This window comes from Podarcis raffonei, chromosome Z, assembly GCF_027172205.1.
Source record: "Podarcis raffonei isolate rPodRaf1 chromosome Z, rPodRaf1.pri, whole genome shotgun sequence".
Classification (NCBI taxonomy): domain Eukaryota; kingdom Metazoa; phylum Chordata; class Lepidosauria; order Squamata; family Lacertidae; genus Podarcis; species Podarcis raffonei.
This window is the reverse complement of record NC_070621.1, coordinates 9,944,580-9,960,145: the sequence shown is the minus strand read 5'-3', so window position 1 is coordinate 9,960,145 and position 15,566 is coordinate 9,944,580. Positions and strand designations below refer to the sequence as shown.

Below are 15,566 nucleotides of genomic sequence, written 5' to 3'. Positions count from 1 at the left end.
AATAATCTATGGCCATTTAAACTGTATTGGGTGGTGTTCTGGTTTTTGTTTGTTACTATGCTATGTATTTTTGTGTTTTTATATTTAAACTATCCTGTGATCCTCAAATGAAGGGCAGTATAAAAATTTAATTAATTTAACAAACAAACAAAGAAATAATGAGGTGTATGGGTTGTTAGGCAGCGTTCGAAATTATCCTGCATCTCTAACTAAGAAAGATCGGGTACTGAGAAAGGCTTCTGCCTGAGATTCTGGGCAGCTGCTGCCAGCCAAGGCTGGATGAACCAACTATGGTATGTGGCAGCCCTACGTGGTCCTAGGAGACTCTGGTAATCAGTCCCAGTTCTCTTTTTTAAAAATCTCCTTTTGTGACTGGATCGAAATGTCCTGGCGCCACCCTCGGTGCCTGGCACCTCCACTTGCCTGCCTGCAATCAGCTGGTCTGTCGAGCACAGCGGTAGCAAAAGACCTTGTGCCTTTTGCCGTTGCGCTACCCCCACCAAACCTCTGATTTGCCTGGCAGCATAAATGAATAAATAAATTGCTGCTACCCTGCAGACCCCCTGATTAGCCCAGCAGCAAGTTAAATAAACAAATCCCCTTTCCCCCCACTGCCGGGTGAATCATGTTTTTTGTGCAGTAGTGCCATAGCAAAAGACGTGGCAAAATCCGCAGACCACCTTAATTCACCCAGCAGCATTTGGGGGGGGGGGTGTCTGCATGGCTGCCTGGTCCGGTAGCAGTGCAAAAGAAGAAAAAAAGACATTTTGTTTTTGCGCCAGCAACCTAGGTCCCATAAGCCCCATGGCTCCTACCAGTCCTATCCCAGTTTCTAACACAGGTGTTAGGGGAGGGGTCGTATCTCTGGTGGGGAGCAAATTGTGCTTCTTCTGGGGCAGTTTGCTCACCTTTGGTCCCCACTCTGCACTCATCTCTCACCTGGGGCTCCTGGAAGCTGTCAGCTTATAGCAACAGCCACACCCCAGGAAATGGCTTTGACTGGCTGGCTAAACTAGGTGAAGGCAGCCGATGGGTCTGAAATCCTTGGTGAGTTAGGGTCTTCCTGTGCACATGAAGACAGGCTCTGGAAGATTGAGTGGACAAAAAGACCAAGAGTGGCTCCAATGGTCAGGAAGGCAGTTTCTGCATGTGCTGTAGAGCAGGGGTCACCAAACTTTTTCAGCAGGAGGTCAGTCCACTGTCCCTCAGTCCTTGTGGGGGCCGAACTATATTTTTTGGGGGGAGGGAGTGAACGAATTCCTATGCCCCACAAATAACCCAGAGATGCATTTTAAATAAAAGCACACATTCTACTCATGTGAAAACACACTGATTCCTGGACCATCTGCGGGCCAGATTTAGAAGGCAATTGGGCCGGATCCAGCCCCCGGGCCTTAGTTTGCCTACCCATGCTGTAGAGCAGTGGTTCTTAACCTGTGGGTCCCCAGATGTTGTTGGATTACAACTCCCATAATCCCTGAGCTCTGGCCATGCTTGCTGGGGCTGATGGGAGTTGTAGTTCAACAACATCTGGGGACCCACAGGTTGAGAAAGGCTGCTGTAGAGGGAAGTGCGGGGCAGATGGGGCTCACCAACCTGGCAAGGTAGCCCCACTAGGAGAAGGAAAACTCTGATTCTAAACTTCTGCTGCCTTGCAGGGGAAGATTGGGTGGTTGGGTGGAGCCTTGTATACCTCCTTCTGGCAATTCTGCAGCCAAGCTGCTGCCAAATATATCGCTCTGCTTTCCTTTGGACCACATCAGTGAGGCTGAGAGGGGTGTCTTGTCATCTTGGCAGCCCAAGACCTCCATACACACTGCCCAGGCTTGCACTCCAGGGAGGTCATTTTAGTGCTGCTAATGCAGAGGTTTGGTTTCATCCCCAAAGGCAGACTCTATCGTCTTTCAAGACAGACAGTTGCAAACAATAATTATGGATGTGATTTTTTTTTAAAAGCATAATTTCTTCATAACTGATTTCTGTGTTGTTTTCTTCCTGCTTTCGCTTCCTTGCAATGAGGGTGTAGCTTGGCATACATTTCCTGGCTATGTGGGTGAAGAGCTGCAGCTCAGTGAACTTGGCATGCAGTAGGTCTCGGTTTTAATCCCCGACATCTCCAGGAAGTGCTAGGAATGCCCTCTTTCTGAAGCCCCAGAGAGAACTGTTACCAGTCAGTGTACTGAGCTGATGGGCCAAGGGTCTCACTCTGTGTTAGGCAGCTTCCTATGCTTTTTAGTTGACATGGCATTCACTGAAAGCAGTGGGTATCTAACTTAAAATCTGGTTTAATTCATTGGGACTTTGAAGCTGGTTTGCAGACTTAGTTTGGAGGGCAATTGGTGGCTTAGATACCCACCTTGCTTAACTGAAACTCTGTACCAAGCGTTCTCTGCAATGGGTGGCGTTACTGACAGATGGCTCTCTAGTCCAGCGGAGGATTCTGTCAGCAGCACTGCAGTGGGAAGCCATTTTTTTGCCTATTCCCTCTGTCCCCAGTCATGCTGTTCTGCCCTACCACCCATCTGCAGCAGATTTTGGAGGGTGCAGGGGCACGTGGTCAAAATATCCCCGTGGTACTGACAGAACCCTCTATTGGGTCAACAAGCTGCCAGGACACTGCGAAGGACATTGCTATTGGATATGTGCTAAAAACTGCTTGGTTCCACCCTCCCAGCCTACCCCCGCCAAGAATAGCATAAGAGAGAAAGGCGTTGCTAGGAGACGTACCTAAATCATAAATTGGGTGATTGCTTTATAGAGAAAAAATACCGTATTCTAATATTTGGGTTGCAAGTACAGTGTGTGTTTGTTTGTGTGTGAGAAAGAGAAAGGGAGGGAGGAAGAGGGAGAGAGAGAAAGAGAAAGAGAGAGAGAGAGAATCTCCTCCAGTGCCAAGTCTGTATGTTCATCCTGTGGGGCAGGACACAAGAAGAACATTTTGGGCAATATGGAACTTTTTCATTCTGTCCCACTCTTAACATGGCATACAGACATGGCATTAGGGTAGGGTGGCCCAGCATGAAGCCTGTGGGGACTTTTTTGGTGGCCCTTGGCAACATTTGATGGCCCACTGCCCTCACACTGCCTTCCCAAAGCCTGGTTAGTGAGATGCTGGGCTTTGGGAAGGAGGCATGAGGGCTCTAGGACCGTGCCAGAGCCTCATGCCTCCTTCCCAAAGCCTGCTGCCTCACTTACTCAGCTTTGGGAAGGCAGCACAAGGGCTGGAGGGGCATCAAATCTTGACCTCACTCCTGTCCCGCTCCACAAGACAGTTATTGTGGCCCACTTGGTATGAAAAGTTGGACAACTCTGTATTAGAGGAACCTTGGGTATATTTGTACCACAGCTTTAAAACACTGAGAACAACCTGTCATGGCTCGGTGCCAGCAACATCTGGACTTCTAACAGAACATAGTTAGGGAGCCACAACGTTCCTCAACTTTGGTGAATTGATTGCCTTACTCAGCACTGGGCAGCTTCCTAAGTTGATATGCTGATATTGATACTCTTTATTTTGGCTTGCCAAGAAAGCTAATATTTTCTCCTCCCCTCCTCTTCTTCTCTTCTCCCTTCCAGCTATCAAGGTGAGCTGTGTGGGTTCCTGTGGGGTCTCCAGCAAAATAAATGACACTGCGTGGACAGTGGAGGAGCAGTACTTCAATACAACCCTTTCAATGGCTGATAAAGGTATGATTGGGGGAGGAAACTCTGGATGTAGATGGGTCTGATTTTTGAAACATTTGTGTGGCAGCAAGGACTTGTACTGTCCCCTGAAAAGGTCTCTGACTCTTTTCTTGGTAGCTGGTAAAAGTCAAAGCACAGCTATGCATAAGTCTCTAACTCTGCCTTTGGAGTGTCAGACTAGGACCTGGAAGACCTGGGTGCAAATCCCCACTTGGCCATGAGGTTCGCTGGGTGACCTTGGGCCAGTCACTACCTCTCAGCCTCATCTACCTCACAGGGTTGTTGTGAGGATTAAATGAGGAGGGGAGAAACCAGTAAGGCCAGCTTTGAGCTCCTTGGAGAAAAGAGGGGGGAGGGTTGGATATGCAATGGGTCAATCGGTAACTACAGTCTGATTTTCCCCCACCCCGGTATTATGAGGCCATTGTGCTTCTCCCCTTATATTGAGTCAAACCATTGGCCCTTTCGCATTTTATTAGAAGATGCTATAAAACCAGGTGTCTGCTTGGCAGGGGGGAAGAGCTTAACAAGTAGAAAATGCTCTTCTCGCCTTTCCCCTTCTAGTTGCCACCTGCCTTGCATCTTGCAGGGCATCCTGAATACAGCATTGACAAGTGACCTTGGTTTGCAGGTGTGTTGGGAATGGGAGCGGACAGGTCCCAAACCATGCGGGATTTTACAGCAGGTGCAAGGAGCATATGGTACTCCAGATGTTGCTGATCTACGACTCCTGTCATCCCTGGCCACTGACCATGCTTGCTGGAGCTGATGTGAGTTGTAGTTCAACAAACTCTTGGAAGGCCAGATGTTCCCCACACCTCCTTTAGAGATGAGCCTCAGAACCTTGGGACTGGAAACAGATTGGAAGCTGGAGGTACTATTGAGCATCAGCAAGGTTCTGTATTTAAGAGGGTCTTCCTCTGGTGCCCATGAATCTGTTGAGTCCCCCACTCCCCTGTGTCCTCTTGGTCATGAGTGATAGCCCTTGAGGTGTTTCACTTGCACCCACTCCCCACCTACTACCCTCTTGGTGGTGAGTATTGCTTTTTAACTTCACAGTACCAGCACCATTTTCTTCCAAATGTTAAAAGTGTAGCACTTGCTGTAACAGCTTCGTGGTGAATACTGACACCTTTTCTTCTTTTTTTAAAGCACTGGTTTTGAGGGGCATTACCTCTCCACCACCACACTTGAGAAGTAAATATTATTATTATTATTATTATTATTATTATTATTATTATTATTTATTTCATTTATACCCCACCCTTCCCGGTTTAAAAATCGGTCTCAGGGCGGCTAACAGCAAATATAAAACAATGATTAAAAATAGCATAAAATACAACGTAAAATGCAGCATCAATATCAATAAAATTCAAAGATTCTGGGGTCATTTTGGGCAGGGGGGGAACCCAGTCAGTAGACATCAAATGATCCCCAGGGCTAACTGGCCAAATTGGTCCTACTGGGGCCAGCAAGGAGACCAGGGAAGAATTTAAATGTGGGGTCCCAGAAAGGGTTTCTTCATAGAAGAGAAAAGGGAATAGAGGATCAGGCTAATTCAGATTGAAGGCCAGGCAGAATAGCTCTGTCTTACAGGCCCTGCGGAAGGAGATCAAGTCCTGAGCTGAAGGAGGAAGTTGAGAGAGTGACACCCTTTCCCACTTCCACTTTCGACTCTATATGCTTTTCAAGGCTCAGATTAATTCCACTGGGTATACAGCTTTTAACAAGAACTCTTGGAAAAAGCAAAACGTTTTTGCGCTTTAAATTTAAAATTCCTTATAATACTGTGCTTTAATGCTGTAACCTGTGCTGGGACCTTAGGGTGAAGGGTCATACCTTGGATGAATACGCTTTAGGTTAAGCATTTTCGGATTGTGCTCCACGGCAACCCAGAAGTAACAGAACATGTTACTTCCAGGTTTCGCCGCTCGCGCATGCACAGACGCTCAAAATGACGTCACGCTCATGCGCAGAAGCGGCAAAACGCAACCCGCAGTTGCGCAGTTGCATGTTACATTCACTTCAGGATGTGAACGGGGCTCCGGAACGGATCCCGTTTGCATCCAGAGGCACCACTGTAATCATTTGTCTCTTGCTAGTTCAGAGAAGCAGAGAGAAAGGTGGCTGGGCTGGTGGCGCCTACAGAACTTTCCCAAACCCCCAAATGTGCTCAAGTGGGCCTTGGAGGGTTGGTGGCCCCTGCTGTACTAACTGCAGTTCCCCTGCTGCCTTCAAGGGCAGCCCCATGTACAATGTAAGGCAGTATCATATTAAAGAGAACCAGTGTGCTCCCAGCAATAATGCAAACTCTCCTTTTTGCATGCATCCTGTCCCCCAGAAGGAAGGGCATTTAACTAGTACAAAAAAAATCGCTTTTCTGGGCACAATGGCTTCCTCCCTGGTGGGAACAGCATCTTTCTTTGGGGGCTGCCTCCTCTTGAAAAGAGCCGCAGCCCACCTGAAAGATTCCTGTCAATGAGCCACTTGGCACAGATCCATGGTGTAAGGTGGATGGGGGACCTGGCCACGTTCCAGAGACTCTCTAGGGTTGAATGATCGGCGCCTTCCACTGGCTGGCAAACAGGTTGCAAAGGGCACAGATTAATTTTGAGCATTGAAACTAGTTGGTGAAAAACAGCAGCAGCCACTGCTGCACAGTGGTGCTTTGTTAGTAAATGTACACTGGAGGGGAGGGGAAGGGTGTGTAAGAGCAGAGGAATTTCAAATGACGCACTGAAAAAAATGGGAAATGTGGCCGAAGGGAGCAGCCAGACTCGCTTGGCAACTTCTGCTTGACTGCGGACTTTGAAGCAAAGTGAGGGGAATCATAGAGTCATAGAATCATAGAGTTGGAAGAGACCACAAGGGCCATCGAGTCCAACCCCCTGCCAAGCAGGAAACACCATCAGAGCACTCCTGACATATAGTTGTCAAGCCTCTGCTTAAAGACCTCCAAAGAAGGAGACTCCACCACACTCCTTGGCAGCAAATTCCACTGTCAAACAGCTCTTACTGTCAGGAAGTTCTTCCTAATGTTTAGGTAGAATCTTCTTTCCTGCAGTTTGGATCCATTGCTCCGTGTCCGCTTCTCTGGAGCAGCAGAAAACAGCCTTTCTCCCTCCTCTATGTGACATCCTTTTATATATTTGAACATGGCTATCATATCACCCCTTAACCTCCTCTTCTCCAGGCTAAACATGCCCAGCTCCCTTAGCCGTTCCTCATAAGGCATCGTTTCCAGGCCTTTGACCATTTTGGTTGCCCTCCTCTGGACACGTTCCAGTTTGTCAGTGTCCTTCTTGAAGCTACTTGTACACCCTGAGACAAAGTGTTGCTCCAGCTTCGATCCTCAAGCCCCACAAGACGGTGTTCCTTTGCTGTTGCAGGTGGCCTTGAGATCTTGCTTAGAGCCTTGGTTTGTGTGTGTGTGTGAGAGAGTGAGAGTGAGAGTGAGAGAGAGAGAGAGAGAGAGAGAGAACAAACTTCAGGTTGTTGCCTTCAGTAGGAGGTTCCTCTTCTGCCTTTAAATGCCCAGAGCAAAACGGAAAAAACCAGCTGAGGATTTCATCCCACCAAGTGTTTTGGCAAGTTCTGCAGCAGACGCGTACTCCAGTCTGAATCTGGATTGCTGGGCTATGACTCTTTAAAGGGCACTGGTTCTTGAGAAGCTATAGGACATCTTTCTGCTGATAATTTGTCAGCATGCTGCCTCTGAACGTGGGGGTTCTACCTGGCTATTGTTTGCCAAAAGCTATTGATTAGACATCTCGTGTATGGATTTGTCCAACTCCTTTTGTGTCTATCACACCTTGTGACACCAAGTTCCTCTATAAATTTCTAGTTTATTGAAGCAATTAATTTTGCTTTCCCTGAATTTACCTGGTCTTTAGGTTTTCATTAGGTAACCTCCAAGTGCTAGTATTATAGCGAAAAACAGCCTCTGTGGCCACTGTCTTCTGGTTTTGTAGGGAAAACATGCCGTGGTGCTCACAAACTACTAGATAATTCGGAGCGTTGTTGCTTACGAGAGGAGGTAAGTTTAGATGAAAATGTAGGTGGTTTATCTTAACCAGGCTTAGTGGTTACATTAGAGGGAGTGGATGGCACTTTGCTCTAAACCACTGAGCCTCTTGGGCTTGATGATTGGAAAGTCAGCGGTTCAAATCCCCGCAACCAGGTGAGCTCCTGTTGCTCTGTCCCAGCTTCTGCCAACCTAGCAGTTTGAAAGCACATCAGTGCAAGTAGATAAATAGGTACCACTGTGGTGGGAAGGTAAACGGCATTTCTGTGCACTCTGGCTTCCGTCACAGAGTCCTGTTGCACCAGAATTGGTTTAGTCATGCTGGCCGCATGACCTGGAAAGCTGTCTGTGTACAAACGCCAGCTCCCTCGGCCTGAAGCGAGATGAGCACTGCATCCCATAGCTGCCTTTGACTGGACTTAAACGTCCAGGAGTCCTTTACCTTTTTTCTTTTTATTTTAACCTTTAATGGTTACATTAGTCCTATCTTTACTGCAGTTCTGCTAATTGACATCAGGACCTGGGTGGGAGCCCAGATCAGTGTTAACCAGGCATAGGCAAACTCGGCCCTCCAGATGTTTTTGAGACTACAACTCCCATGATCCCTAGCTAACAGAACTGATAGTCAGGGATGATGGGAAATGTAGTCCCAAAACATCTGGAGGGCCGAATTTGCCTATGCCTGGTGTTAACCATTGTTAACTTGATGGAACAAGTAGCCAGGAATAACTAGCCAGTTAGGCAAACAGAGGGAATTGGATATGTGAGCAAGGGGAAAGTATGTGCAATCACGTGACCCTCTTAACCACAATTAAGACACATCCCTAGCACAGCCTCATTTGCAGAGCTAAAGGAACCTCTGGCCCTCTAGATGTTGATGGGCTATAGCTCCCATGATCCCTAACAATTGGCCACGATGGCTGGAGCTGATGGGAAATGGAGTCCAAGTACTGTACTAGTTTTATGGTCAGCAATGCAGTTGATGGGTCCCGGAGAGGCAAAGACCGCATAGACTGGTGTAGGTGTAATTGTTCTTTTTAACATTTTAAATGTGGTTTTTATTATATGGTTTTATGTTTTATTTGAGATATTCAGTGGTACCTCTACTTACGTGCCCCTCTTGTTATGTATCCTTCGGGATACGCACGTGGCAAACCCGGAAGTATATTTCCAGGTTTCGCCACATGCGCAGAAGCACTCTACCACGCCGTGCGCATGCACAGAACAGGCACCTCCAGTTGCAGAAACCGTGGGATCCGACTGGAGTTCCCATCCACAACCGGAGGTACTGCTGTATATGATGATGTTGCACTAGATAGATAGATAGATGATAGATAGATGATAGATAGATAGATAGATAGATAGTAAGCCAATAAGACCAACATTAACTTTTAACTATGCTCAAGACCACACACCCTCCCCTCTCGTACAGAGATCCCTCCCCAACCTCCAATTGACTGCACAATTTTGGGGACCTGTCAAATAAAATGGGCCATGTTTGCATGGGGCGGTATGCCAAACCTTGGCTATGGGCAAAAGTGCAACCCTGCTGGCTGCTAGAGAAGGGCTCTCTCCTGCTTTCTCCTCCTTCTCTGTTGAATGCAGAACTGCAGCTCAGACTAGGATTATTTGGGACCAAGAGGTGGTGATGACATACAGGAACAGGAGGTGCAAGGCTCTGGAGCTCCCTGCTTGCTTCCACTGGGTGTTATACAATATATGTATAAACAATTTTTTGGTATGGAACTACCTGCTGCAAGGTTCAATGACCATAGGCTTAGATGGCTCTCAAATGGGATTAGAGAAGATACCTGGTCAACAGCTTTTGGCAATTGAGGATTGGAATTAAGGTCCCCCAAGTGCAACCAGCAACTGCAGGACAAAACTTGGTTACAGAATGTGGCACCTAAACCATGACCTCAAGATTGGATGACACATTAAGTCAAACCTTGAACACAGTTAAAAAAGCATTTGCTAACCATCACCCACCACCCAGTCCCTGGAGTCCTTCCCATTCTGGCCTGAAGGGGCTGCACTCTCCCACTTCATCTCATCAGATTTATTTTGGAGCCCCTCCTGTCAGTTTTTTCTCTGCCATTTTTTCCATCTGGTTGCCAATACACACCTGGAATGTGGCTTGGTGAAACAACTGAATTTGTCCATTTTGGGTGTAGCAGAACCACAAACCTCCTTGAAGGTCACTTCCCTGACTTGCTCTGTACACTGCAATGGTTTCGTCTTGGGCTTTTGAACTGGACTGTGGGAGGAGTTTGCAATACCCCCCCTTTCTTATCCACTTCTTCCTACCTGTATGTGATGACACCAGAACGCTCTGTCTGCCATTCCCTTGCCATGTAACTTCCTCATGACCCGCCTGGCAGTGGGGAATAAAAGTAAAGGTAAAGGTACCCCTGACCGTTAGGTCCAGTCGCAGATGACTCTGGGGTTGCGACGCTCATCTCGCTCTATAGGCTGAGGGAGCTGGCGTTTGTCCGCAGAAGGCTTCCAGGTCATGTGGCCAGCATGACTAATCTGCTTCTGGTGAACCAGAGTAGCACACAGAAACGCCGTTTACCTTCCCGCCGGAGCGGTACCTATTTATCTACTTGCACTTTGACGTTCTTTCGAACTGCTAGGTGGGCAGGAGCTGAGACCGAACAACGGGAGCTCACCCCGTCATGGGGATTTGAACCGCTGACCTTCTGATCGGCAAGCCCTATTTCCTCCCCTGCCCTCACCCACCCCCCCATGCACAGGTGGCCACCCTCCAAGGGATTGTTCCCCACCCCTTAACTTTAGTTTTTGGGGACTGCACCGCTGGTTCTTCTTTAATTTTCTTTAAAAGGTTGCTGTTTTCTTCCCTACTTTTTGTTTTTTTTAACGCTTGGTAATTTTGTGTTTTCATGGTGAGGTGTTTTTAGTTGCTTTTGAAGCTGCTCTAGTTGCTTTTGATGTGCAGGGTCTAAAAATATTGTTTTTATTTTACGAGAAGTGCTTCCTTTGATGATGCTGTTGTGATCCTTTCTGGGTGGTTATGAGGCTGCTGGTACTTATTGCTACTAATACCGATAATGACCATACATAATAACAGCAATAATTTAAAAAAGAGAACTGGAATTAATTACCAAAGTCTCCTGGGATCATGGGGGAGCTGCCACATACCAGTTGTTGGTTCATCCAGCCCTGACTGGCAGCAGCTCTCTGGCAGAAGCCTTTCTCAGTACCTGATCTTTCTTAGTTAAAGATGCCGTGGGCTGAACCTTCTGCCACTGAGCTCTGGTCCCTGACTGTTCTGAAACTTTATTTTATTTACTTATTTCATAATTTTTTTACTACTACTGTACTTGATTGCAAGACAAAAACAAAAGAACCTCAAAGCTGTTTACAAAAAAAAAAAAGAAAACCAGTTTTGTTGATTTTTTTTAAAAAAAACCAACTCAGTTAGAAACAAGAAAATTTAAACTTGCAAAAATGGTTAAAACCAGATTAAAATACAGGTCACCGTTCTACATGTCTGGGTAAAGGTAAAGGGACCCCTGACCGTTAGGTCCAGTTGTGGCCGACTCTGGGGTTGTGGCGCTCATCTCGCTTTATTGGCCGAGGGAGCTGGCGTACAGCTTCCGGGTCATGTGGCCAGCATGACTAAGCCGCTTCTTGTGAACCAGAGCAGCGCACGGAAACGCCGTTTACCTTCCCGCCAGAGTGGTACCTATTTATCTACTTGCACTTTGACGTGCTTTCGAACTGCTAGGTTGGCAGGAGCAGGGACCGAGCAACGGGAGCTCACCCCGTCATGGGGATTCGAATCACCGACCTTCTGATCAGCAAGTCCTAGGCTCTGTGGTTTAACCCACATGTCTGGGTAAGCTTGCCTATACAGAAATGTTTTTAGCAGGCACCGAAAAGAGTATGGTGGAAGTCTATGCTTGATGTAAATAGGCAGGGAGTTCCAAAGTGCAGGTGCTGCCACACTAAAAGATTGATTTCCTACAAATGCGGAATGAGCGTTAAGTGGCACCTGCCTGCTCTGCAGAATGGAGCGGTTGGACAGGCCTTTATAGGGTAAGGTGATTTTTCAGGTAAACTGGTCCCAAGTTAATGGGAACTTGGTAGTTCTGGGCGCACCTGGACCTCCTTAGTTCCTGTAACACATTTCACAGAGTCTTTGGGGAAGCAACACTGACCCACTGGCTGGGTAGTCTGCACTCCAGAAAGCAAGCCAAAAAGGGCCCTTCCTTCTTCCATGCCTTCAGACAGCAAGCTGAAGCCACGTGTGCAGATACAAGCCTGGCTATGTCTAATCCTCTGTGTCTGAATTCCCATCTTTCCTCTGACATCACCTCCATTTGCAACCAGGTGGAGTTGTTCGTGCGTCACATAAACCTCTCAACAGCAGCTTACTACATGCACAAGAGCTGAGTCACCAGACGGACTCAGACCACAGAGGTCCATCAGCAGACCTTCTCAGAGGTCCAGAGAGGCCTGTGCCACTTCCAGCTTTCAATGCCCCTGGCCATTTTTTAAAAAAAGTATTGATGACTCACGGGGGTGGGGGGAAGAATGCATGTCTCTTACTAAATCACAACTATACTTTGCTGAAATTTGGAGCTTTAAGCTGAAAGAGTGCATCACGTTTGGGCTGATGTGTATAAATATATAACAAATGTCTAAACTTGTGACTCTGGCCCAAAGGCCCTCCTGGCTCTCCCTACCTCACTCCCACCTCCTCTAATTGGCACCTGGATCTAGAACAGGATGCAGGCCTGACCCAACAGGTGGTTCTTGGTTTCTTGTATAAACAGGTGGGTCTTCACATGTGAAACTGGGTAGAAGTCTCCCTCCCTCCCTTGTGTCAAAAGTAAGATTGGCTGGGTTGGTAGCAGAGGGAGTTTTGTATTGGAGCTGTTTGCTCCACACACAGCTATCCCTTTTGACTTTGTTGCATCGTCATTTGTGCCAAGTTTCTTTGTGTGTGTGTGTGTGTGTGTGTGTGTGTGTGTGTGTACCTAATGACACACACCATACACTACCAAATTGGTTTCCAGTAAGGTTGTATGCTTGTTAGTTCAACTAAGCCTTTGGTTTATTGAATCGTGGAATGGAGAATGTAAGACTGCTTCTTTTCAACCCTTGATTCTGTCATGCCACTTTCCTCAAAGAACCCTGAGAAAGTTCTGAAAGTTGTCAAGAGACCCCTGTTCACCTTACCAGTTGTTTTCCCCCTGAAAAATAAGGTGGGGGAACTCACCACAAAGTTGCTTGGTTAGTTTATTGTGGGGCCAGTCATAGTGCCACCCCCCTCCCTGGGCAGTGGCTAAATGTAAGATATGAATAATAAACTCAAGCAGACAATGGTTTGGATTAGAAATGGCCACAACTTACTGATTATTGATATAAGTGGATTTTTTGGCTTTGGGAGTATATCCATTCCGGCCCCCGGCCCCATACAAAAAATAATTATTATTTAATTTTTAAAAGGTAAGGGGAAAAGGTTACCTCAAGTTTAAAAATAAATAAATTGCACCTTTCAGAGGTACTATTTCAGGATAGGTCATCACACTCAGTCCCTCTTCCCAAGGAACTGTGGGAACTTTAGCTCTGTGGTGGAGATGCAGAGTCTCCAGTCAATTCTTGGGACCCTTAATGAGCTATACTTCCCAGGATTCTTTAGGGAAGCCATGACTGTGTGATACAGGAGTGTCACAGTGGATACGACCAGCTTGCTTTTGCTTCAAATGGTAAGCTTTCTATCTCATTCTCCTTTTCCACCTTCGGATGTAGAAGCCAAAACAGGTTTGAATATATGCAGTCTTAACTGGTTAGTGGGCAGATGACTAGTGAATAGGAAGACTGGAAGCTGCCTTATACTGAGTCAGACCATTGGTCCATAAAGCTCAGTATTGTCTTCATTGACTGGCAGAAGCTCTCCAGGGTTTCAGACAGGGGACATTCTCAGCCCTGCTTGTTGTTGTTTAGTCGTTTAGTCGTGTCTGACTCTTCATGACCCCATGGACCAGAGCACGCCAGGCACTCCTGTCTGCCACTGCCTCCCGCAGTTTGGTCAAACTCATGCTGGTAGCTTCGAGAACACTGTCCCACCATCTTGTCCTCTGTTGTCCCCTTCTCCTTGTGCCCTCCATCTTTCCCAACATCAGGGTCTTTTCCAGGGAGTCTTCTCTTCTCATGAGGTGGCCAAAGTACTGGAGCCTCAGCTTCACGATCTGTCCTTCCAGTGAGCACTCAGGGCTGATTTCCTTCAGAATGGAGAGGTGTGATCTTCTTGCCGTCCATGGGACTCTCAAGAGTCTCCTCCAGCACCATAATTCAAAAGCATCAATTCTTCGGCGATCAGCCTTCTTTATGGTCCAGCTCTCACTTCCATACATCACTACTGGGAAAACCATAGCTTTTACTATACGGACCTTTGTTGGCAAGGTGATGTCTCAGCCCTACTAGCATCATGTAAATATATGGTAAAGGATTAAGCAGTGGTTCCCCAATGCAAGCTTGGGTTAAAAGTGGGTCCTGGGGCTGAAACAGTTGGGACAAGCCTGCTCTGTACTGAGCTAGAAGGAACATAATAAGCTGCTTTGTTCCCAAATGGGTGTTCCAAGCCCCTTGACTGTTGCTCCACGGAATGCAGTTCCTCTTCTCTAGCAGACAGGATCTGGCCACTCTTGGCTCCTTGCAGCTCCCAAGCAGCTTCCCTCACAGAAAATGATGAAGTTACCTTTGCTGCTCATGTTTCGAGTGTCTCTTCTCCTCTGAAACCAGATCGCCTCCTCCAAAGCATCCAACCTGTGCCTTGTTATTATATTCTAGAGAACAATTCAGCAGTGTGGCCAGTGAGGCAGGTAGCAGCCACCTGGATGGGATGGGAAAGGCACAGAGATATGCTTGCATTCAAAGCCATGGAAACTTGGCCTCTATCCCACAGACTTATCTGCACCTCAGAGGGGAGAGGGCGAAGGAGGTAGCGCTGGGGGAGAGGGTTCTTGCTTATATCAGGGGCTTGCTTATATTTCTTGCTTATATTTCGACCTTCAGGGTCGAAAGAGGCCAAATATTTCTGTTGCCATTTCAAAAGGTGGATAGCAAGTTTTTGTGTTTTGTTACAACTATTAGTAGCTTACTATTAGTGTGCATTTTACTATTAGTATTTTAATAAAAGATAGATTCCGCTTAACTGCGTATAAGTCCTCTAAGCAGTTTACAAAGTATATCAACATTGGAATTGTCAGCAAAAAAAACAAGTCTTAAGAAGAGCAGAACGAGTAAACTCAACAATTAAAAGTATGCGTTATAAGGTAAAAATACGGATTAAAATATATGTCAACTTCACATGTCTGGGGAGGCGTGCATAAACAGAAGTGTTTTTAGCAGGCACACAAAACAAGACAGCAAAGGTACCTGCCTTATGTCAATGGTAATTGGGCAACAATCAAACCAAAAACTTAAAAGAGTGGGAAAGTATGGAACAATATATTATAAAACATTGTTCCCAAATCAAACCCTTGATATGCATTGACTAAATTTCACAAAGTAAAAATTCAGATAGATATGTTATTTATTGTGTGTAAATGAGATAACAAAGGTAATCAACACAACTGAAAAGAAAATAGAATAGAAGAAGCTGCAGTGTGGTTGTGGGAAGTCACGGGTGAAGAAATGTGGATATTATTTGGATTTGTTTTACACTTAACATAAGTTAAAGCATAGATTGGAAGATGTAATTGTATAACGAAAGAAAATCAAATAAAAGCATCACAGGGGAAAAATGTCAATGGGCAGAAAATTCAGAGCTTAGGATTTTGGGATTGTTATTTTATTGGTTAATCACGTTATGGGGGGGGAGATG

General features: G+C 46.4%; 1 protein-coding gene across 3 annotated transcripts in view; it reads left to right on the top strand.

The window, feature by feature from the left end:
* ARRDC1 (arrestin domain containing 1) overlaps positions 1–15,566 on the top strand; it is a 56,208-nt gene that overhangs the window by 22,479 nt on the left and 18,163 nt on the right. For all 3 annotated transcript variants that reach the window (XM_053373878.1, XM_053373877.1, XM_053373876.1), the window contains exon 2: positions 3,577–3,687. In XM_053373878.1, coding sequence (XP_053229853.1) covers positions 3,577–3,687 — 111 coding nt within the window. The remainder of the gene's footprint in view (positions 1–3,576; positions 3,688–15,566) is intronic.